This window comes from Kogia breviceps, chromosome 18, assembly GCF_026419965.1.
Source record: "Kogia breviceps isolate mKogBre1 chromosome 18, mKogBre1 haplotype 1, whole genome shotgun sequence".
Classification (NCBI taxonomy): Eukaryota; Metazoa; Chordata; class Mammalia; order Artiodactyla; family Physeteridae; genus Kogia; species Kogia breviceps.
Window position 1 is genome coordinate 45,021,578 of NC_081327.1, and position 25,079 is coordinate 45,046,656.

General features: G+C 46.7%; 1 protein-coding gene across 1 annotated transcript in view; it reads left to right on the forward strand.

The window, feature by feature from the left end:
- HYDIN (HYDIN axonemal central pair apparatus protein) overlaps positions 1 to 25,079 on the forward strand; it is a 431,864-nt gene that overhangs the window by 342,209 nt on the left and 64,576 nt on the right. The window contains exons 44-56 of the mRNA XM_059043993.2: positions 1,368 to 1,551; positions 3,759 to 3,900; positions 5,797 to 5,959; positions 8,346 to 8,957; positions 11,189 to 11,410; positions 13,320 to 13,528; positions 13,724 to 13,906; positions 14,785 to 14,904; positions 17,651 to 17,810; positions 17,915 to 18,087; positions 18,709 to 18,907; positions 22,427 to 22,526; positions 24,010 to 24,109. Of these exons, the coding sequence (XP_058899976.1) occupies positions 1,368 to 1,551; positions 3,759 to 3,900; positions 5,797 to 5,959; positions 8,346 to 8,957; positions 11,189 to 11,410; positions 13,320 to 13,528; positions 13,724 to 13,906; positions 14,785 to 14,904; positions 17,651 to 17,810; positions 17,915 to 18,087; positions 18,709 to 18,907; positions 22,427 to 22,526; positions 24,010 to 24,109 (2,567 nt within the window). The remainder of the gene's footprint in view (positions 1 to 1,367; positions 1,552 to 3,758; positions 3,901 to 5,796; positions 5,960 to 8,345; positions 8,958 to 11,188; positions 11,411 to 13,319; positions 13,529 to 13,723; positions 13,907 to 14,784; positions 14,905 to 17,650; positions 17,811 to 17,914; positions 18,088 to 18,708; positions 18,908 to 22,426; positions 22,527 to 24,009; positions 24,110 to 25,079) is intronic.

Below are 25,079 nucleotides of genomic sequence, written 5' to 3' on the forward strand. Positions count from 1 at the left end.
GCCATGAAAAGTTAGAATTTGGAGCTATGTTAATTGGGTTAAAGGTAAGTTTTCAATATGTTATTAACTGAAAAAAGCAGATTATGAAATAGTATGTAAAGCACAATTATATTTCTCTAAAAATATTTACAAATGTATATCATACACATAGTAAAAACACTTAAAGTACATGTTAACTGTGGTTATCTTTGAATAGCGAGATTATAGGTTTTTAATCTTCATACATTTCTGAATTATTTTATAATGATATATTGCTCTTAAAATCAGAAACACAATAACTGTTTCTTTTTGTTTTGATTTTTCATAAGTGGTGTACAGTTAAAAGAAAACTAAATCTGCAGGCTTTGGGAGGGTTTGCTGCTTATGGTTTACAGAGAACTAAATTGTTCACCGTGTCCTAGAGTTCTGTGTTTGCTTTAGTTTTCAAAAATGGGCCGCACTATTAATTGCGCATTTAAATATAACAAAATTAGACTTGAGGTTCCCGGAAGAGAAGGAATGTCATCACCAGAAATGATTCGTGTTAAGGTTTGAACTAGCTACTGCATTAAAGGTACTGTTGCTCTCAAGTGATTTGAGCTAAGTGGTCTAGTAAGTGTGCAGGTGTTTCATACACCCAGATAAAGGCTGAGAATCATTGATAAAGGCCAAAGTAAGCCAGGAGAGCTGTGCTACTCAAAGTACTGCCTCTGATGAGATACGGAGCTTTCACTGCTTCCTTTATTGACAAAGTCTTCCTACAAGGCAAAAAAAACAGCAGCTAAACTAGTGTATTTACTGATTGTAGCAGTTGATTTTCTGACACAAGATTCTTGTCTCATCAAAAACTGGTAGTAATCAGTTCCTAGCCAATGGTGGCCAGTCTGTGCACTACACTTTAAGTAACACTGCAGCACAGCCAAGGCTGTTCTACAATAGTTAATGTTATCAAAACCATTACACTCCAAGGCAGGAATACCACTAAGGAAGATACAAATGGCCCATCTGCTACAGCTGCCCTTGCTGCATGGAGACACCTTTCCTTTGCATCTTCCTTCCCTGTACTTCATGGATCTTCCCAGACCCTCGCTTTAACATTTAGTTTGTTTTCTTTATAGAGACAGAATAAATCCTTTACTCTACAAATATGTATGGTAAAGATCTTTCATGACTGCTAAAATGTTTTTATTTTTCTCTCTTATTTAATTACAACCCCTGGATTCTAGCAGGTGGAAGAGCAGTTGAATGGGATTTTCATCCGGACCCAGTAGGTCTGCAGAACCAATTGCAGCACCAGTAAAAGCACCAACAAAAGAACAAGCAGCTTTTCTCCTTAGAGAACAGATGATCTTGTGGCCACAGTAACTGTCCTTGCTCTCTGGTTTCAGCTGAGTGACTGCTACCGAGGAGTGGTGTTTGACAGCCTGGAGACGCTCTTTGCTCGTAATGCAGCTGCTGCTCTCCTCTGCCTGCTGAAGGCCATTGGCACCCGGGAGCATATCTATGTCATCAACATGGCCCAAGATTATGCAGCCATGAAGGCACAGGAGAAGGCCAAAAAGGAGCAAGAAGGCAAGCCCATACCCTCCTAGGCTGTCCGTCCCAAGCCCTGTAGGTCTTTCCTTTAACCAGAGCTCTAGGCTTTTTACAGTGCTTCCATGCCATGGTTCACATGCAACTATTACATTTGCCATCTCATTGGCACCCCACCTCTGCCCTGGAAGGTGACTGGGAGTTCTTATTTCTACTTTGCATGTGAGCAAACTGAGACACAAGTGACCTGTTGAGAGATTATAGAAGGAAGGATGAACCCAGATCTTCTGCCTGCAGGCACCTTCCTCTTTCCCCCGACATCATACTGCATCCCTTTATCTTCTCTGTAATTACAGCCTATCTGAGGGGCCCCGATCACAGGTCCCATCCTGACTCAGCTGACGCATTAGCGTGTCAGTTTTGTTTAAGTCAACTGTGCATTTCCTGTAAGACCAGAGGTGCTGATCACTTTATGAAACAGTTTGTACATTTTAGCCTACTGTGTACCAGGCACTGCAGCAGACATGGTGTACACTGTAAATGTCTTTAAATGACACTTTGGGTCATTTAATCCTCACAACAACCCTATGAAGATTGCTGCCCTGATTCTACAGATGAGGAAAATGAGGCTCAGGGGTATCCAAAGTCTTGTGTAAGGTCACATCACAAATAAAGTAAGGTCTGTGTAACTCTGAACCCTTTTCTTTTTTGTCATTACATCAGTGGCCTGGAAAAAATTTTCAACGATTGAAAAATACGTAAACACACACAAAGAAAGTAATGTTAGCTTAAGTTCCCAGTTTAGTCAGAAGCAGACCCAGCTGACCGCATCACTGCCCTTCCTAACTCAGCCTTACTTCTCTCTTCTAGAACAATCTACACCAATCATAATGCTTTTCCATTTAAGGAAAGATTTGCGAACACTGAGCTCTCTTAGTTCTTAAACAGAACTCAAAGACTGCTTCCTTTTATTCTCATGCAGAGAAAATTTAGAAAGAACGACCAGGCATCTCTCAGCAGTATTGCAACATCTAGATTCCTAGTTTTCCAGAAAGCTCATTTCCCCTCAGTGATCAACTTTTGGAAAAAAGTATCTCTTTTCATTTTCTCAATCATCTGTAGATTGAAGTTTTAGTTTTTCACAGTTGCCATATGGGCTCCAATTCCCTGAATCATTTTTTAAAATCCTGAGGGAGCTACAGTAGCAATATTATTATATTAAAATCTAATTTTTATTGAACATTTATGAATGTGCCATGTGCTGGGCTAGGTGCCTTACACGATTGCTTATTTGATCTCCACAAAAGCCCCATGAAGGAGGAATTATTATTCTGACCTGTTACTATCCCTCGGTAAGTGTCAGAGAAAGAACTCAGGATGTAGATCTCCGAGCCCAAAGCTCAACCTTACAGAAATGTCAGGTGAGAATGTGGTGCTGGTGAAGGTGCAGAAGAAGCTGAGTGCCTTCGTGCCGAGTGTGAACCACACTTCAGGACCTGTAGGGTGTGGAAGGCGGTCCCCCTTGGTCTGCAAGAGGTTGTTTCGCCCTGAGCACTTTGGTGGCGTATGTTAATTATAGGTAAAGTCAGTGGGTGGTATGTTACTTTGCTCCTACAACAAATTACTTCAAACTCGGTGACTTAACACAGATTTATTATCTTACGGTTCTGGAGGTCAGAAGTCCTAAAATTGAGGTGTCAGTAGAGCCACGTTCCTTTGGAGGCTCTAGGGGAGAATCCTTTCCCTTGCCTTCTCCAGCTTCTAGAGGCCACCTGTATTTCTTGGCGTGTGGTCCCTGCCTCCATTGTCACATCTACTTCTCTCCCTCTGCTTGTTCGTCACATCTTTGGTCCTGACCCTCCTGCCTCCCTATGGTGGACCTCTTTGATTATATTGGGCCCGCTCAGATAATCCAGGATAATCTCCCCAACTCAAGGTCCTTAATTTAATCACATCTGCAGAGTCCTTTCTGCCATGTAAGGTAGCATATTCGCAGGTTCTGGGTATTAGGACGGGGACCCCTTTGAGGCCTCTATTCAGCCTGCCACAGATGGAAACCAATTTGGGAACTGTGTGAATGCAGGAAACCCCACCACCGATTAGGAATGCCGCCTGTGGCAGCAGCCACCTCTCGCTGTCACACAGCCTCCGCAGCCTGTTTAGGCTGAGAGCTAAACCACAGGGGCACTCTGCAGCCAAAGCTGCTGAGTGAGTTTTCCCCACCTTCCTGTTCGTTCCCCCGACAGAGCACAAACGCAGGGAAGCGCTTCAGAGAGAGAAGGAGCGTCTGCAAAACATGGATGAGGAAGAATATGACGCCTTGACCGAGGAGGAGAAAACAGTGTTCAATCGAGAGGTTCAGCAGGCCCTCCAGGAGAGGAAGAGAAGGTCAGTGTCACGCGCTTGTCAGAACGGAAGCGCAGCCCCAGGGAGCAGCTTCCGTCAGGCGCGCGGCCCATCCCAGAGACCGTGGTCATGGGGGGTGGAGGAGTGGGGGGAGCAATGGCCACAGGAGACCCGGGGGGACGAATTGCTGAGAGCAGAAACACATACCTTGCACATCCAGGGTGCTGGTTGCTGCAGCCGTGCCAAGTCTCCATTCTCCTCTCCTTCCTTCTTTCTTGGGGACAGCTGGGACTCAGGGAAAGGTCATGTAATGTGATGAGGGGAGGGGCTTCTGGCCCCTTGCTGTCCTGGGGCTCCTGCTGACTCCCCGTGACAACTGTGGCTCATCAACTTCTGTGCTCAGGTGTCCACAGCTGGTAGCCCAGGGGACATTCTTGTGACATGGGCATGGTGGTTGCCCCTGCATAACTCAGCCATTTCTCCTCCTTCCCTGGCCACCATGGTGGTCTTTGGTGGTGCTGCCCGTTCCCTGAGGTCTGACCACCTCTCTCACTTGATCCTCAGCCTGGGCAGCTCACCAGAGACCCTGGGCAGGCTCCCAAGCCCACCCTCTTAGCCACCTTCTGTGCCTATCCCTGGGGACCACACAGGAACGACGGGATCCCCTCCACACCACCCAAGAGACTTAGGCCACTATCTTAGGCCATCTTAGATACAGGTGGGCAGCGAGAAATATGTCCTTTCTGCCCTCAGATCTTCAAACATGCCAAGGGAGGGGGGGGTCTATTTCCTACCCCTCCTTAGGATTCCAAACATTGGAGGGGGAAGGCCAAGATGCTTGCCTACAATTTAACCCTCTCCTGTCCCTCCACCTCCAGACTCCTCCCACTGGCCCCCAAAGAGCTTTTATGTCCTCTGCAGTATGCAGTACATATACCCTCATCTCTTCTCCTGCATGGTCTACTGTAAACATGCCCGGTCCTCCAGAGGTATGAAAATCCCAGCTTTGGGATTTCAAAGGAGTCGCTTTTCTTTCTCATCCAGGTCATTACTTTCAGGCGTTCATCTCACAGTGGACTTAGGAAATGCAAATCTGATCCTCCAAGGTCAGCAGTGACTTGTTTGTATCACACACACACACACACACACACACACACACACACACACACACGAAGTAATGAAGTCATGATGAGTCAGCTTCAGTGGGCAGAGAGCCATAGCAGCCGGGAACAACTAGGGATTCCCAGAGACGAAAATAGATGGATTTCATGTCTTCAGAAATGCTCTCCCCTCCACTCTTGTTTGTACCTGGTGCCCAGGCTTGGTGCCCTCTCTGCCATTAGCTGCAGGGCAAACACGTTTGAATCCATAGCTGGAAAGGAAAGAAAGAGAAGGAAAGAAAGGAATGTTGCCTTCAGCTCCAGCACCATGGCTCTGAGGTAGCAGCACCATGGCTCTGAGGTAGCCAGGGTGGGAAGTGCTCTTAAAAACACCATTTCTTCTTATCTAAACCTATGACTTGAGTGTAGGAAGGAAGCTGGGCCTCATCTGTACCGATATCAGAACGATCTTTGAAAGCTGCTTTTTAAAAGTGCGAACATCAGGCTTATTTCCAGCCCTTACTTCACTCTCCTATGAAAGGAGTTTGGAATAGAAATATAGATTCATTGAGAATTCCACTTAGTTGAGCTTCAATTCTCAGTTTTGCTGAATGACCATTCAAAGATAGATGTGAGCCATCCTTTCCTCCTTTCCTTCTTTCCTTCTCTTCCCTCCCTTCCTTCTCCCGTCCTTCCTGTATACCCAGCTTGCTTTGTTCCTTCTTTTTATGCCCGAGGAAGCTCTGCCCCGTGTTCTCCCGCCACGTAGTCCCAGGCAGGGGAGGGGCTCGGGCAGGAGGGCCTCTGGACTCTGTCTTCTCTGCCTGGTTTGATGAAGGGAGCTGAAGAGGCTGGCAAAGGAGATGCAGGAAAAGACGCTGCAGCAGGAGCTTGAGCGGCAGAAGGAAGAAGACGAGCGAAAACGGAGGAACAAAAAGCCAAAGCAGGGGCCCGTAAAGGAGGAGCCGCCCATGAGGAAATCCCAGATACCAAGTCGGCAGGTAGCGACCCTCACTCGTCCCTTAGCAAAAGGCAGGCACAGAGTGGCCCACCACTGCAACCGGCCAGTCAGCCCAGCACACTTCCCCCCAAAACACTGACCCAAGACTGCGTAGATGTTGTGGTGGTGCAGAAGGTGGGACGAGAGGGACCAACATTTGTCGATCACTGACTCTATGTCCAGTGCTGTCTTATGCTTCGCATAATCCCGCCCTTTTGCATCCTGCTCTCGCTCGGAGGTTCACAGACATGAACCCCATCTGGGGTGGAACAGGATAAAGCGATACCGGCTGTGTGTGAGCACAGACCAGGCTCTTGCCACTGTCCCCTGCCGTCCCCTGGATGGTGCTAAATAGGCTGGTAGGAAAGAGTTGCGTCCAGTGAGCCACGAAGTCAGTGTGTTCAACCAAGGGCTGATCCTTGACAACGGTCAAGGGAGATGCTCCAGCGTAAGCTGTCCTCGCGTTTATTAGCCTGCCAAGCTCAGCTGTCACGTCTCTGCCCTCCGTGATACGGGAAGGGCAGAACGGCCAGAGCTATGCCCAGGATGGCGCTGGTGGCCGAGGCGCGTGGCTAGCTGTGTGCACAGCGGCCATTCCAGCATCGGGAGTTCTGAGGGTGAAACTAAAGCCAGACTCCCAGACGAGGTGCAGGCTGGTCCCAGGAGGTAGACATAAGGGCAAAGGACTCAGTGTCCAGGGATCCCCGTCAGGTAGAGCTCAGGAAGGAGCAGGGTCTGAGTGCACAGAACTTCGGCACCAAAACGAGCACAAGGAACAAGCAGGCCTGGAGTTCAGACTCCCGCAACCTTCCAGGTACAAGTCCTCCCCTCAGCAGGCCTATTCGTCCACGCAAAATCCACTTCTGCTTAGAACAGGATGTGCAAACAGAACTCTCGGTGTCTTGGCAGTGACTACAGATGGGGAATAATACAGTAGGCGCCAAGCCCTGCCCCTCCCTACACAACTAAGGTGAGCCACTCCCTCCGACAGACAGCCTTGCCAGCGGTCCTCTCAAGGCTATAGAGAGGGATAAGTGGAGGAGGAGTTGATGCAGTGCGGTGAGGTGAACAGCCAACCTGGGCCGATGCCTCCAAGCCTAAACTTAGGCAGGAACAGAGCTGTCACTGGGCTGTACTGCAGACAATGATCATTAGACTGAACTGGACTTTATGTCATCAAAGAATGACCCAAAAGCCTGTGAAGCCTCCCAAAGGAGTTCATTGGAGAAGAGAAAATCAGAGCCCACAAAGCAGGTTTAAAAGGGCAGTAAGAAAGAGAATAAGGTTGGTTTCTCTATGCCAGCTTCATTATATAAATACACGTTTGTTTAAAAGACTGGAGTGCAGCCAGATTCTAAACCCTCATCTGTTCCCAACAATACTGATTATATACATAACCTGTATAATTTTAATAACTTGACATTAAGAGACCCTTTACTCTGTGGCAGACACTATTATAAGCTTTTTAAAAATTATTTTTACTGGAGTATAGTTGCTTTACAATGTTGTGTTAGCTTCTACTGCACAGCAAAACGAATCAGCCATGCATATATATATATCCCTTCCCTTTGGGATTTCCATCCCATTTAGGACACCACAGTGCATAGGTAGAGTTCCCAGTGCTATACCGTATGTTCCCATCAGTTGTCTATTTTATACATAGTATCAATAGTGTATATGTGTCAATTAGAGAGAGTTATACAGAGTGAAGTAAGTCAAAAAGAGAAAAACAAATATCATATATTAACATATATATGTGAATTTAGAAAAATGGTACAGATGACCTTATTTACCAAGCAGAAATAGAGACACCGGCGTAGAGAACAAATGTATGGATACCAAGGGGGAAATGGGTGGGTTGGGAGGAATTAGAATTGATGCTATTATAAGCTTTTTACATGTATTCACACATTTAATCTTCAGTAGTCCTCTGAGGTACTTATTAATATTACTATCAACATTATACAGGTAGGACAGAGATGTGAATTGCTCACCCAAGGTCACACAGCTAGCGAGCAGTGCGACCAGGATTGGACCTCTACGCTCTGGCCTCTCCCGAAGAGAGGATCATTTTGGGGATCCTTTCCCGTTGATCCTTCAAAACAGCAGCTCTCAACCACAGGTGCACATCACAGTTGCTGTGCACCTTTTACGAAGTGCATAATGCCAGGCCCCAGCTAGCTGTATGACAAGGGAGGACCACAGAGCAGATATTTTGAGAAAGGCCCCCAGGCGATTCTTAGGCACAGCCCTAGTGTGAATACACGAGGTGCCTGGAATTGTATGAGGCCTTCTTACAAAACTAAGCACCCTCTTGCTCTTCTTTATGCGATTTGCTCTCCCTCAAAGAACTCTTTTAAGAATAATTTATGTGTTTTGCCTCCTAGATTCTTAGTTTTTCCAAACTAGAGTTGAAGAATGATGCAATAGAAAGAAAAGTCTCTGTTAGGGAGCAGGTGGCTGCGGAGAAGGAAGAATTGAACAAGAAGAAGAACCAGCTGTCAGATATCAACATGCTTGGGTTTCCTCTTGCCCAGGAGCAAGAGGACAGCGAAGGGGACTTCCCAAAGGACACTGACAAGAACATGGCCCAGAAGTTTAAGACCTATGAGTTGTCTCTGAAGGATATCCAGAACATCCTCACGTACTGGGACCGGCAGCAAGGAGTTCTGCTGCATCATACCGGGGCCGAGGATGTGAGCCATGAGGACGGAACCGACCAGCGCCAGGTTCCGTCGTCGGGTGGGCGCCGAGGCCGCAAGGACCGGGAGAGAGAGCGCGCAGAGAGGGAGCGCCTGGAGCGGGAGAGGGCTGAGAGGGAGCGGCTAGAGAAGCTCCGCGCGCAGGAGGAGCGCCGCGAGGGGGGCGAGGGCCAGGAGGAGGACCACGGAGGGAAGAAGGACCTTGGCGTGCCCTTCATAAGCATCCAGATGCCCGACTCCGAAGGCTCGAGCTGGAAGCAGGCCCTGGAGAATGACAGGCTTCCCAAAGAGGAGCAGGTACAGACTCTTCTCCAGGATGCGGATGTAACGAGTCAAGTAGCCAGGCAGCTGTGCAGTGCTAATCCCCATAAAAGTGTTTCTTCCAACCCCAAATCCATATCCCCTTTATTCCATTAATCTCTGATGCCCCTTTGGATATAAGACAATAATGCCTAAAAGGACCTTTTTCTATGTGGTGAAACATCCATAGAGAGTTCCACAGATCTCAACTATTCCATCTAACCTCGTAAAAAGCCACCTGTAAAGTTGATTTTTTTTTTTTTTTTTTTTTGCGGTACGCGGGCCTCTCACTGCTGTGGCCTCTCCCGTTGCGGAGCACAGGCTCCGGACGCGCAGGCTCAGCGGCCATGGCTCACGGGCCCAGCCGCTCCACGGCATGTGGGATCTTCCCGGACCGGGGCACGAACCCGCGTCCCCTGCATCGGCAGGCGGACTCTCAACCACTGCGCCACCAGGGAAGCCCCTGTAAAGTTGATTTTTAACATTGACAATCCTGTGTTAGGGGTTGGCAAGGCAGGTATACTTTGGGGTGACACAAGTGGCTCAACTATTCTAAAATGTCTTTCCCACAGGCTTCCCCCAGTGACAGAAATTATACTACCAGACAGCTTTTTGTTGCTAGAAACAAAACCATTGCGTATCTAAAGCCCCTTTGGCAGTGGTTTGGAGGGGATGGTTATTATAGCCTTTTGTCCAGGGACAAACTTTTTCTGTGAAACACCAGAAAGCAAATATTTGAGGCTGCAGGTCATACAGTCTCTGTCCTGACCCCCAACAGTATGTAAATGAATGGGTGTGACTCTGTTCCTATACAACTTGATTTACAAAAGCAGGCAGCAAGTGAGATTTCACCAGAGGGCCACAGTTTGCCCACCTCTAGTTTAGTTTGTTTGTTTTTGTTTTTAATAAATTTATTATTATTTTTTTGCCTGTGTTGGGTCTTTGTTGTGGTACGCGGGCTTCTCATTGAGGTGGCTTCTCTTTTTGCGGAGTACGGGCTCTAGGCACGTGGGCTTCGGTAGCTGTGGCACACAGGCTCTGTAGTTGCGGCACACGGGCTTCGTTACTCTGCGGCATGTGGGATCTTCCCGGACCAGGGCTCGAACCCGTGTCCCCTGCATTGGCAGGCGGATTCTTAACCACTGTGCCACCAGGGAAGTCCCTCTGGTTTAGTTTTTATCAGAAACTAGATGCAACCTTAAAAGGTAGGGGGTGGAGCCAGAGAGGAGTCCTTGGTCAGATTGTAGCTTAAAGAACTCCCTGCCTCTGTTACTTTAATAAGTGGTACAAATTATTCATCCCTTTCCTCACAGACGTTCTAAATCCTGGGAGTTAACTCTAGCTACATGTTAGTCAGGAAGTGTCTTCTGCTGTCTGACCCAGAGAATTAGAAACACAAGATTGCATGTCGGTAGTTACTTGCTAGGCCTAATAGCCCATTTAGTCCATAGAATGGGCACTCAGATGGCCTAACTGTTGTGATGACAACAATTAATCAGGGGATAGCATCCTTATTCGGAGGGTTTTACAAGCGGAGAAGGAAGTTACTACTAGATTTTCAAGCCATCTGCTCTGGAGAATGCTCTCATCATATATCAGAGTGGAATGGGAAAATGCTGTAGGGATAAGTTTTCTGTCTCTCAAGTCTCTTTTTTTACTTCTCTCTTCATTCCCATCTTTTACCCCATTCCCAGAATCTTTGGTGAGTTGTTTTTCTTTTTTTTTCTTTCCTGTATATGACCTGCTCTAGCCCTAACTCTCTTTCACCTTTGGAAAGAAAGAACACTTAAAGGTAAAAGAAAAATTAACAGGATCTGAAAATAAATGAAACAACTCTATGCTATAGACATCAGAACCTTAGGAGCTGGTCTCTTTAAACGGAGATTGTTTTTGAGTGCCTACTGTGCGGTAGGCCATGTGCTGTATCGCCCTGGTTCCGGTCCTAACGGGCTTTACAGTCCAGTTACAAAGACAGACAGTTAAAATAAAATGACAAGGGTTATGATAAGAGAGGGAGCCCACAGCCCACAGCAAGAGCCCCAGCCGGGTCTGGGGGCATGGGGATCTGGAAGGACCCTTTACACGCTGTCCCTGACCCAAGCCGATCGCAGGGCATCAGAAAGTTGAGAGGAAGGAGGGAGAGTCTGAGCATCCTGTGCTCACTCAGGGAGGCAGTTAGGGGTAGCCCACCCTCTGCACAGGAAATTAATCTTGGGCTTTTCCTTTAGATCCTAGACCTCTTGGGCCTGGGTTCCTCTGGACCACCCATCCCACCGCCTGCCTTGTTCTCACTCATCTCCTACCCTGTGAAGCGGCTGCCTCTGGCCATGGAGGAAATCCTGGAGCATTTCGTGTTTGTAACTCCACCGTCCAAAGAGCTCTCCCTGACGGAGGAGAAAAGAGAAGTGGAAGCAGAAGCAGAGCTTTCAGCCACCCCAGCCTCCTCAAAGGTAAAGGGAGCAGCTTGTCCTCCTGACCTTGGCGGGAGTTCAGCTGGGCCCTCCCTGCGGCCAGAAAAAGCCAAGAACGCTTGAAGCTGGCAGGGAGTATGTTCCTATACTGCATTTTGTTGCATTTCCTTAATATCTTTTAATCTAGAACCCCACTCCCTCCCAATCACACTGACATTGGGTGTCGTGCTCCCCGGGGTGTTTCCCTCTTCTCTCTGAGATTTTTCCACCTGAGCCTCCCTAAGCTGCACCTGTGCCCGGTCTGACTCTTCCTACTCCCCTAAGAAGAGACTGAAAATGACTGATTCTTACCTTCCAACCTTTGCAATTCCTGTGGATGGTTTAGGGAACTTGTCGAACCACTCTGCAGCTCATCTGCAAGAAGAAGTAAGCAGCAAAACGATCTCTTTTAAAGAGATATCAGAATGTATTGCGAAGCCAAGGTAATTCACATGGTGCATAAGAATACAAGAATCAACAGATACAAGTTAAGGCAACACGCACCATTAGAGAAAGGACAGATTATTAAAGAAATTATATGGGAAAGATTGGATATTTGGGGTAAAGTTGCTTTTTAATCTCCTTGCCTGACACAATACAGTCAGATTAATTCCACCTGGATTAAAAATATAAGCGATCAAAATGAAATCATGTAAAAGTAGAAAATATATATTACATTTACTCCCAGAGGAGTATGGGGGCCCAAAATTTGAATCTCCCCACACAGCCTCCTTCGTATAAACCATGCATGTCAGCAAAAAAGAAATAAAATCAACAGCAAATAAAGTCACCTATAGGCCCTGCCTACAGCTCAGTTAGGTAACAGAGAGCCCCAAACTTCAGTTTAATAAGTAAGTAGGGCTGTTATTCTGTTATTCTGCTCTGAGGTCAGAGCATTGGTGGCCAGGCCTTACTTGAGCAGAGTGTAATTAAAAAGATAAAGAAGAAAATATTGCCACCATCAGAGGTGACTATTACACCAACCTCTTTTCTGAAAATTGACCATTAAGAGGAAAGAGTTTAGCATTCTTTAACTTACGGTTTTAAGAGGAACTCTAGTTCATCTCCAACTGATGAAGGAAAGCACTTCTTTCTAGAAGAATGGCAGCTAAAATTTTAGGAGGAATGGTAGACTTTAAAAAGTACTGGTGTACCCAAGGACATAATTGATTAAGGAGCGCCAGTGGATACCCACAGGGCTGGTTTGTCAGGGAACAAGACTCTCACTCTGAGCCAGACCATCACCCCACAGGTGACCAGCTGGTTGCAAAGGGGAAGGTCCACTTTGCCACGGCCAAGATCTGGCGGGCACCGCTGCAGCCACACAAACACACTTTGTGTCTGTAATCAGGAGTCAGCCTGACATTATTTGTCTCCCATCGTGATGGAGTGTGGTGTACACAGCATCATCTCTGAATCTAATCAAGCTTTTAAATCTAACTTTCACTTTACGTGAAATGCAGTAAATAAAGGAATAAGTTAAATGACACTGAGAATAGTTAGAAAATTTGTAGACTATGGAATATTCTGTAAGAATACAGATCTGGTCTCTGCCAAAAGTCAGTGTGATTGGGAGGGAGTGGGGTTCTAGATTAAAAGATATTAAGGAAATGCAACAACAAAATGCAGTATAGGAACATACTCCCTGCCAGCTTCAAGCATTCTCTGGACTTTTGGCCTCCTTCTCAGGGAATGAGGTGCCAAGGAAACCACTAGACTCTCTCCACTCTACCTCTTCCCTTGTACCCTAGTGTCATAGACTGGGCCCTGCTGCTCTAGGCAGCCTCCAGCCTCCTGAACCTGCAGCGTGGTCACGGCAGACTGCAGGCATATGTTATTGGCGTCTCTGTCTCCTGCTCCTGTGTTCATAAGATGAATGTTTAAGACCCGGTGCTCATTTCTAATTAAGACCCAGGAGGAACAGACCACCTCATCTAAGGGGAGCAGACAGAAAACTAAAGAAAAAACAGATCAGACCCGCGAGACTCAGAAGGAGAAACGTCACATGGCCTCCAGCAAGAAGGGCCTTTCTGGGGCAACCTCTGGAACCATTGCTCCCCTGTCGGACATAGAGCAGGACAACTTCTCTGGGCAGAATCCACAGGAGCAGTTCTCCAGGTGGGCCCCGGACCAGCCCAGGGAGGGGAAGGCTGAAGCCCCAGATGGAGGGTGTGGCTGTTGCAGCACCAGATGGGAACGGGGCGGTCACACCTATAACCCCAGCAGTACCGGACTCCTCCCAGGCACCAATCCTGTCTTCTCTTGGCCCGAAGGAAGCGTTCTTACTTTAAAAGCCTGTGTGGTCATTTTCAGGCTGAACCATTTCCGGTGGATCATACCAGCCAATGGTGAGGTGACGTTGCGAGTGCACTTCTCTTCCAATGATCTTGGGATCTTTGACCAAACGTTTAACTTTGAGATACTTGGAACTCACCGCCAATACCAGCTTTATTGCCGAGGTGTCTGCACGTACCCATGCATTTGCCAAGACCCAAAGTAAGTGTACTTTGTTTTGAAAAGAAAAGGTTGACAGATAACATTTTCATCTTCCCCCATGGTGCCCTGAACAAGGTGGCTGTTAATACAAATGTGGAACTGGGACAGCATCTCAGGCCCTCTTGTATTAGGCTCCAGAGTCTTGGACATTGACTAAGTCACAGGAATGATATGGTACCATGAGACTGAAATAAAGAGAAAGCTAATAGGAGTGAAGAGGGGGGAAATGTCTTCCTATGACACGTTAGTTGGCTTATTTAACTATACAGCAAATGTAAACAGATTTTATATTTACTGTAGGACTTTTTATCCTATAATATCCATATATGTGTGAATCTCCACAGGCAGGAGATTTTTCCCTGAGCTACCAAACACCGAGTCCCTCATGCACCACATAAAGGCACCTGACTGAGCAAGCTAGTGGGGCCTTTTATAGCTTGTCCACCGAGAGGAGCTTTTTTGCAGTTCTCACCAAGGGACCACGTTGGACAGAGAATTCCGAAGCTGGTTAAGATCCACCAGAACTAGTTTTCCATAGGGTTCCTCAGGACTTTTTCTAGCTGGGCACACTCGAACAGGAAATCCAGCTCAGCTGCATCATCAGCCCCATCAGCTGATAAAGGATCCAGCTCACCCATCATCAGCGGTGAAAGACACCACCGGGAATCTTTCTTCTCAAGTTCAAACTGTACTGTCTTCACTCGGGGTTGGAGATGCGAGGGTACAGGAATAAAGGCTCGATAAATGTCCTCAAATTAAGAGTCGTTCTGTCTCCAGACACCTGGACCTTTTGCTGAACAAAGAGTGTTGGGTTCATGTATACATCATGCGGAGGCAATTCAGACAGCTCTCCTCTTCTCTTGCTCCCCTGTCTTCAGAGTGGTCTTCCCTCAGCAGAAGAAGGACATGAAGGCAAATGAGGTCATCTTTAAGAAGTATATTGTGAGCCTGGAGAGGTTTTACTTCGGGCCACTGCTTTGTGGAAAATCAAGAGATAAGTAAGTGTTCCATTATTTCAAAGCAGATTTCAGACCCCTGGGGTGGACTCATGAATAGTACAAGCAGGGTTCCTATGGAGACGTAGCTTTTACTAACATTGCCTCAGTTAGCCCAGAACCACAAATCAGGAGAACTGGGTTCTTGTGCCCCAAGTTTCTGCTAAGGTCCCAAATGAATGGGGGTGCCATTTTCCCAGATGGGGAAGCTTGGAAGAAGACCAGGTTTTGGTAGGGTCAAGTGTGCACTTTGGGGTATGTTAAGTTTGAGATGCTTGGGAGATACAGCCAGTAGCCACCTAAAGCAGGGCATAGTCTATATGGTTTTGGTTCTCAGAGGAGAGTCTATCTTCCAGACAACAAAAGCCACAGGTGTGGATGAGATCACCTAAGATGAGAGGACACAGTAAGGAGAGAAGGACCATGGTTGGAGCCTCAAAGGACTCCACCACTCAAAAGAGGAGAGGCCAGCAAAGAAGATAAGAAAGAGGGCGAGAGCTATTGGTGGAAACCAAGAAAGGGTGGTGTCAGGGAGCCATGAGAAGAGGGTGTGATCAGCTATGTTGATTGAGGTAGAGAGGGCGGAACGATGAGAACATCAGCGTCCACAGGGTTCAACAACAAGGAAGTCATAGGAGGCTCAGCAACAGCCCTTTGCAGGGGATTTCTGAGGATGAAGCCCAGGTAAAGTGTGTTGAGGAGTCAGTGGGAGGTGAGAGAATGGAGACAGAGTGTGGAGATCGCTCTTTGGGAAAGCTTGGCTGTGAAGGGAGATGGAGGGAGTTGAGGACCGGAGGGAGACGTGGAGTGCAGGGAAGGCTGTTCTTCGTTCGCTGTTGTTCTCACGATGTTTGGATGTCAAGGGGAAGTAGCGAGGAAGCGGCTAGAGTTTCCAGAGCACGTAAGGGCCATCGGTGGTGCAGCTCCCTGAAACAACACAACGAGATGTGGAGATGGTGGCCTTTGCCAGGAAGAGGGACCGTCACCTCATGCTAGGTTGGAGGGAGGTGAGACGGCTTCAGGTGCAGGTAGGTTTACAGATTTGGCTGGCATGGGGAGGGGGTTCCCATGCAAATGTTCTTCTCCGTGATGAATGATGTGAGGTCATCCCTAACAGTGAGGCAAGTGGAAGGAAGTTTAAAATGTTGAGAAAGTGGAGAAGGTATGAAACAGGTTTTGTGCAAAGTGGGAGAAGGGAGAATATTAGAGAAATAGATTAAGATTATCAAGTAGAACCAAGGGCCCAGGAAAGGTCAGTGATCAGAAATATTTAGTAATACTAGTTTTTTCAGTTATATGTAAGTTTTTAAGTGTATAGGCAAGGAGGTGAGACCAAAAATAGAACCAGGGTCTCAACCATGTCTTAATTCAATCTAGCATTTATTGTGATAAGTAGAGAATGATTATTTCTATGCCTACTTGGTGAAACTAATGAGCCAACTTAGTTCTCCATTCCCTTCATAACTGCCAGTTTATTTCCTAAGGTGCTGAACTAGCAAGTGAAGGTGAAGGGTGTTGATTGTTGACGGAGAGGATCTTCAAAGCCCAGTAGAAGGACTTAGGCAAGAGATGGAGTGGGAGTCAGCTTGATGGACATGATGTACAGAGCAGCCTGGAGGTCGGATTCAGGGAAATGATGGCCATTCAGAGAGGCATGTATTCAGAGCAGCACTGGAATTAACCAGGATATGGGGCCAGAGAGCGGGGATCCAGGAGGGCGATTACAGTGGTCCAGAAACAAGTATTATTCATCTATTCTTTTAAGTCTTACTGAGCCTCAATGTCCTCATCTGCAAAGTGGGAAAATAATAGCACCTACTGCACAGTTTTGGGAAGACTGAACTGGTTAGTACATATGGAACTTTTAGCAGAGTGCTCAGTGGTGGTGATTACCAGCGAGATGTGGAGGCCACCACCACTCTGGCAGTTACACAGAGAGTGCTCTGTCTCTCGGACTTTGATTTAGTCTCTGCAATGCCCTCTCCTTCCTTCCTCCATCTTAACCTGTCCAGAGAGCTTTTCAGACTGTTTCTGGGCACCAGTGGGTACTATGGTGCCCCGCTTTCCTGGCCTGTGCTATGACCTCCTACGATGTGTGTGTTCGTTAATCTTCCTCGTGCCTCCTGTGGTTCCTTTTCTGTTTGGTACCATTAACTGGGCAGCTTCCAGTGCTTACAGTGCTCCACGCCATGGATCTCTCCCTAAGGCACTAAGGGAACAGAAACAACCTTGTAACAGTGAACAGTTACAATCCGTGTCGGAACAGTAGCATCCTGCGCAGGTGTAGGAGAAGGTGGTAAATGAGGTCATCTCTAAGACTTATGAAATAACAGGTTACTCATATTATCATCTCTCCTGGAAATGTAAGTACTGGGAAGGACAGAGCTACAGATTTTTCAGTCAGAAATCTTTGCAATAGTAATAACTACCACTTATTGGGTATTTGATATCTGCAGCTGCCCTCAGAGCATTAGGTGCACTATTTCATGTAATAGTCACGGAAATACGAAGGGATATTATCATCCCATCTTAGAGATGAGGAGACCAAGGCTTGGGATGGGGGCGGGGGCTGGTCACATCACAGCTCTAAGTCTTCACAACTACAAAGCTTGTGTTCCTAGCCTCCATGACACTGCCTCCGTGTGGCCACATTATCCTTTGAAATTGCCTGACGCCTCACAGTCTCCTTTTCCACCTGAATTCTCAGCCAATCCTCACATCCACATCCCTGATTTTTGTTTGTTTCCAGGTACAAGTCATCCTTGTTCCCAGGAAACATGGAGACACTGACAATCCTGAACAGTTCCCCAATGGACGTGGAGGTGTCCTTCTGTTTTCAGAAAGATGTCAAAGCAAACACCTACTTCCTGGAGCCCGTCAGCATGCTTCTGAAACCCAGTGAGGAGCAGGTACAGTCACATGGACACAAGTGTACCAGGGCAAGGCTTTCTTGGGAAATTTGAGGCCTTGGTATCCTCGGTGTAAACGTACTTTGTTTTGACGCTCCCATTAGAAGCTGAACGTTTGGGCCTACCCTACCGCAGTTGGTGTCTTTGAAGACAGCATCGTCTGCTGCATTAAGGAGAACCCCAAGCCAACCTTCTTCAAATTAAGCTGCCATGGTGTCCGCCCAGAACTGGAGCTGGACCCCAGACAATTGCATTTTGACCGGATCTTGCTACACAGGTCAGTGTTCTGGGTGATACCAGGACCGGAATGACATTTAAAGAACTTTTATTTCTAAGGTGACCAGCTCATCCTGATTTGTTTGGGACTTGCTGGTTTTAGTATTTGAAGTCCTGCATCCTGGGAAACTTCTGGTCCTGTGCAAATCAGGATAGTCAGTAACCCTCTGAGTTCACAGGTTGTCACCTTGGGTTCAGTGAATGGACTTCAAAATGGTTAAGGACTCCCCTAAGATCAACTGCCAAAGTGCGTGCATATTTGCATTTTTCTCAGAAGAAGGACTTACTTTTTCCAGATTTTCAGTCCATTACCCTAAAAGGTTAAGAATCTTGGTTCTAGAAATTAGAGGACAAACACAGAACACTAGACCAAACCTAGAACTTATATATTCATTCATTGGAATTGTATTACTCTAAATAGAGGATGTTTATTTCTGAGGAAGCTGGGAGAGAATATTGGTAATGTATCCTGCATTCCTTGATCATCACAGGTAGGCCCCATTCCCTGATAAATACTTATTAGTGAACTAGCAATAATAGAATAACCAGAGGTACTTTTTCTGACCTGCCATAATAAATCAAAATCCTTTGAAACTGGCAAAATTTCTCCTGGTCTCTGCAGGAAAGACTTCAAGGTAGTTCTTCTCCGCAACATCACACTACTGCCCCTGGCCTGGAGGATCACCAGCCTGGAGCACCTGGGCGAAGACTTCACCGTGTCCGCGATGCAGGGGACCATAGCCCCCAAGGCTGAGCATAGCCTGCAAGTGCACTTCCAACCCTCCAAACCTATCAACATCAAGAAGGCGATTCGGTTGGAGGTAAGGCTTCATGCGTCTTCAGACTCGGTCACCAACGTATGTACACACTGGGTTCCCTGACACACACACACCGACACACATACCCACCAAGCCAGGTCTCCGTGTTACACGCTCCCATCTGATCCCCGTTTGACACCCCCCAACCCACAATATCCTGCTCTGCTTACAACTGTAAGCTCCATAAAGGCAGTCTTGTTCATGGCCGATTTCCCAGTGGCAAGAACAGAGCACTCAATCAGTGCAAAGTGGATGAATGAGTAATTGAATGAATGAATGGTGTTACTATTCCTCGAGAAGCGTTAGATTTCTGATTTAAGACCCCCAAACCCAGTCACCCCTCAGAGTCCTAACTCAGTAAACATCAGCCTCCACCCAGTTGCTCCCAGCAGACACCCAGGAGTCATCCTTGATTCCTCCGTTTTCCTGTTGGCCTCCCCCTCCATCCCAGTCCTCCAACACGTCTTGTCAGTTCTGTCTGCTAGTGTATCTCCTGTCTCCACTGCCGCCACCACCGTCACGCAGGCCGCTTGCAGTGTCGCTCACCTGGACTTCTGCAGAGGCTTCCCGCTTCTCACTCCCCGCAGGTGTCCCGAGGGATCTTTACAATGTCAGTCAAATCAGGTCACTCCTTCCTAAAGCACTAGGCTGTCTTCGCATTGTACTAAGAATAAAGCCCAGGGTCCTCACCTACTTCTGAGTACCTGCCTGCCTCTGTATCCACATCAGGATTTTCCTGCCTTGGGGCCCTGGCCTTGCAGCACCCCTGCCAGGAATGTTGTCCCTATGCGGGTGGGGATTGGCTTCTGCCTTAGGGTCTGCTCAACAGCACTGCCTCAGCTGGCCTTTCCTAATCATCCCCCTGAGGAAACCTCATTATGTGCAGTCGCTCACCCTGTCTTCTGTCCTTCAGAGCACCCACCCCATTCGGACATTATCCTTTTTCTTTCTCTACCTCCTTATGTGAACTCCACTGGAGCAAGATCTTGCCTGAATTGCTCATCATCTGTATTAGTTTCCTAGGGCTGCTGTAACAAATGACCACAAATGAGTGGCTTGAAACAACAGGCATTTATTCTCTAACAGTTCTGGAGGCCAGAAATTCAAAATCAAGGTATCTGCAAGGCCATGCTCCCTCTAAAGGCTCTAGAGAATAACCCTTCCTGGCCTCTTCCAGCTTCTGGTGGCTCCACATGTTGCTTGGCTTGTGGCTGCATCACTCCAATCTCTGCCTCATTCTCCGCATGGCCTTTCCCTCTGTCTGTGTCTTCTCCTCTTCTGTCTCTTATAAGGACCTTGTCATTGAATTTAGGGCCCACCTGGATAATCCAAGATGATCTCGTCTAGAGATCTTTAACTTAATCACATCTGCAAAGACTCTTTTTCCAAATGAAGTCACATTCACAGGTTCCAGGGGTTAAGATATGGACATACCTTTTGGAGGCCATCATTCAACTCACTACCCTATCATATCCCCAGTGTCTAGCACAGGCCTGGATGTAAAAGGCACTCAGTAAAAATCTGTTGAATGAATGAATGAATGTCACTGACTTTTGATGCCTGAGCTGATAATGTAACAATCAAGAAGTCACCCAAGCTTCTCTTTGAATACCCCCAGGGATAGAAGACTTACTAAGTATCTCCGAGTAGCCTGGTCTTCCTTTGAACATGTCTGGCTGTTAATGCCTTGTTGGGTTGCACTCAGATTTCTCCCTGTAATTTACACACATTAATCCTGTTTCTACTTTTTGGGGCCAGTCAATGGATCTAATTAATCTGCCTTATCACCTACCCCTGACAGCCCTTCATATAGCTGACAACAGATATTGATAGATTCGTTCAATCCACAAATGTACATGAATCCCAGAGGTGACAGTCAGCATTTTTAACACCAGTCTCTACACAGACAGGGATCTCTGCACAGTGAATCCAGGCCACACAGCAGGTGTAGGGTCCCAGCTGTGCCGGCGTCATCCTTTAGTTAATGGATCATGGGGAGCCCAGGGCTTCCCATGGTGAAGCGTGAGGGTGCAGGAGGCAAGCATCAAGGGGACAGTTGGAGAAGTCATCATGACAGCTGTTTATCAACTGGTACGGAAACATTTGTGTAATTTAACAACTGATGTCACATTCCTATATGTTCCAACCAAAGCAGACATAGTGGATCTCCCCTCAGGCCCCCAAAGTGGTCTAAGGCTTCCCTTCCCCAGGTTACATTCCTTCAACATCTACACGAGGAAATGCCTTGCTTTCTGGTCCCTTTGAAAAACGCTCTGGTGAATTCGAATTGATTTTTGCACCTCTTAAATTTTCTTCACTTACAAAATTTAATTGCCCCCCACTCCCAAGCAGGGAAGCAAAGGAAATAGAATGCTCTGGGTACTTGGTATCTATCAGTAGAAAAGAACTATATAAATTCTGGATCTGATAAACCAAGTTCTTGGTCTTATTTTTCCTTCCTGCTGCCAGCCCTTCTTGTCATCTCTGTCAGAGTTTGAGCCTCAAAAGAAAGAAGGTAAACTTAAGCAGTCAGATTTGCTCTGTGAAACACTGGCAAAATGCTTGATAAAAGATAAGATGGAAACTGCATTAAAACTTGTTGAGTGACAGCTACAGATTTCCCCGTTGGCACCTAAAACACAAGCAATGGGGAGGTGGTGACTTAGTTTTTCAAACTGAGGCTTCAGTAGAGAGGCAGGTGGTGCCCAGGCAGATGCAGGAGGGCCACACCCACTGCCCAGTGGCTCTTCCCCTTGACACACAGACCCTTCATTGCCCATCATTAGTCTCAAGAGTCAACAGTTGGATCCAGCTGAGAGCTGATACCAGTTCGGATGTTCTTTAGGACAGTGAGGGAGGTACTACCAGCAGGGGTGACAGCAGAAGGGACAGGGAGATGCTGGAGTCTAGCAGTCTTGCTTTTTTTTTTTTTAACATTTCCAATAGTAATGATGTTCGTTTTTTTAAAATCTGAAATTTCCAAAAAAGAAACACTAGACGCTTATTTTGTATGAAAAATCTAGCACTTGTTTTATATGAAAAATCTGACTCGTAGGTTGAATCAGAGACAAAAAAACAGAACGGTTCAGATTTCTAAAATTAGTAAAGCAAGGATAATTTAGAATATAAAAGTTTTTCATTTCAACTGTCAGAAAAATGCTCTTCAGGTTTATTTGACTTGAAAGTTCAAAGAACACTTTCCTGCAATGTATACTCACAACCCAAACTTCAGTAAGGCAGTGACAATCATGCAAATAATTGAAACCCAGTAAGTGGACAGGTTGGAAAATACAGTCCCATTTCCCCATCCTTGTATTGACTGTCTGCACCAACCTTCCCCAAAGGGTGTTATGAAGAACACTCATCGTACCAAATGCTCAGTGAAAACAAAAGCTAAATACATTTCAAAAATGTTCCTTACCGTAGCCCCTTCTTCATGATTCCTCCTGCATGTTCCATAGCTCAGCCTCCAAGCACCTTGTGGGTCTTGCTTTTACAAAAGAATTTATCTTACCCCGACAGGTTTTAGACACAGACAACCTCGTTGGTGTCGTTCAGATTGAAAACATCCTGATCTTTGCAGAGTCCTACGACGTTGCCTTGGACATCACCTTCCCCAAAGGTCTGTTGACCCCTTCAAGGAGAGGGTGTTTAGAGGTCACATCTATGGGGCAGTATGTTTCTTGTGTAGAGAAAGATCAGTGGTTGTTGGGGAGAGAGGTGGGATTTAAGTAAACAGTAATCATGCAAGTTCAAGTGATGTTAGCAGTGTTAGTGTTACTATGAATCTTAATTTCTCCAACTGGAGACAGCAAGGCGTGGTCAAAATATAAAATTTGCAGAGCTCTCTTCTGAACAGTCACCTGAGAGTGAGCCCTTATCTCCCTGCCTGTGTTGCTTTTCTATCACTGCCCTAACAAATTACCACAAACTTTATGGCTTGAAACAATACATATTTATTATCTTACAGTTCTTTAGGTCAGCAGTCCAAAATGGATCTCACTGGGCTAAAATTAGCAAAGTGCTGGCAGGGCTGCGTCCCCTTCTGGAGTCTCTGGGGACGAACGCGTTTCCTTGCCTTCTCCACCTTCTGGAAGCCACACACGTCCCTCAGCTCACGGTCCCCTTCCTCCATCTTCAAAGCCAGCAATGTTGGGTCAGGTCCTTCTCACGCTGCCATCTCTCTGGTTCTCCCACTTCTGTCTCCCTCTTCTGCTTTTAAGGACCTTTGTGATTACTTGGGGCCCACCCAGAGAATCCAGTATAATCTCCATTGTTTTAAAGTCAGATCTGATGAGCAATCTTAGTTCCATCTAATACCCGAATTCCCCTTTGCCATGTAGGCTAGCATATTTACGGGTTCCAGGAACTGGGACGTGGACATCTTGCCGAGCGGGAGTGGGAGTGGCGCGGGGCGTTATTCTGCCTACCGCGCTGCACCAGCACCCAGGTTAGGGCCCTCCTTCCTCCCATAGGTCTCCTACTCAGCAAGGCTCGTAGCATGTTAAAGCTACATATTTGCCTGGATGTCATTAGTCTTATGTACAACAACACTTACTGCAGCATTATTTATAATAATGGAAGATTAGGAATACCCTAAATGTCTATCTATAATGGAATATTATTATTGTAGGAATAATATTGTAAATTATGAAACAGCCGTATTAGGGTATATTATACAGCCATTAAAATCACACTTATGGGCAGTTTTTAATTGCTTGGGGAAATGTTTATGACGTAATGCAAAGTATAACAATACAGACATATACGTTGTATCCCAATTCTGAATATAATCCACATGATTCAAACATCTTTTCCAACACTGGGAGTTTTAGCTAATGAGAGACATGAAAGGAAGAACAGTGGTCCTAGGATAGCAGCCAGAGGGAGCCACCCCATTGAACTGGGCGCAAGAGCAGTGTCTGTTGTTTGTTTACTAAGGCTCAATTACAAGAGGGTTTTCTAGGCACAGTGTTTTCAGAAAACAGATTCTCTGAAATTGTCGCCATGGATTTTCCGTGTGAACTTCAACCGGAAGCTCCCCTGCTTCCCCTCCCATGCCCACTCATCCCACCCCTCCCCACCCTCGCCCCTGGCGTCTGCAGGAGCTGAAGGAGGCCTCGATTTTGGGATTGTGAGGGTCATGGAGGAGGTGAAGCAGCCCCTGCAACTGAAGAGCCGTGGGAAATACGAGGTCATTTTCAGGTAACCCTAAAAATCATGCAGCATGAGGTCATCCACATCCACTCACGGCAAGAAGTGTGTTGCCTGGGAGACTTTTTTTAAAAGTCGATCAGGGAAATCATAAGAACCATCTCTGCTGTTAGCCTCTCTTGGCTTCAGATGAATAGAATCCCAACTGCTCTGCAGCCTGCAGCCATGGGTCTGGGGGGCGGGGGAGAGCCTCAGGGGGAGGTTGGGAGGAGGAGATACTGGGGTGAGGTATGGTTTTAGGGGTGGAGTGAGAGACCGGAGAGCGGCCCTGGCCTTAAGCCATCCTACCCTCCTTTCAGCTCCTCTCTGTTTCATAAGTTGGCGGTCTACATAGGATTTCATGTTAAGACCTAGGGATTTTCCAGTTTTCTTTTTTAATTTTAAGAACTACTGTATTATAGACTCCGAGTGGCGGCCTGGTGGAATAGAGCTCCAGCTTGTGCTCCTCCTTGAGATTAAAAATGAAACACTAAATAAGGGAGGTTCCTCAGAGAGGAAAGAGTGATGCTGGGCGCAGGGAGGGAGGCGGACCCTCAGGCAGTGCCAGCACCTATGGCCAGTCGATTTTATGGAAGGTCATCCTTCCCCCAGAAGAATTCAGAGTTGATAAAGGGACTTTCCCTGGGCAGACTTGGAGGCATTCAGTGTATTCATGATAATTTCGCTTTAGTTCAAAGATTGCCGAAATTAGAGCAGTCCCACCTCAATACTACCGTTCCTTAGACCCTAAATTGAAATAAATAAATATAAATAAAAGCTAAACAAACCTAGAAGAAAGCCACAGTCACTTTGGAATTTGAGCTGAATGGAATCCTGCCTGTCGTGAGTTTTGTTTTAGATTTTGACGGGGCGTTAGCTCTGCTCTTTTAGGCTTCATGGAACAGAGTCACCCTCAGGTTGGAGTAAGTGATCAGGGTTCACTGAAGGGATGTGCAGGGGAGTGAGGAAGCACAGGCACCAT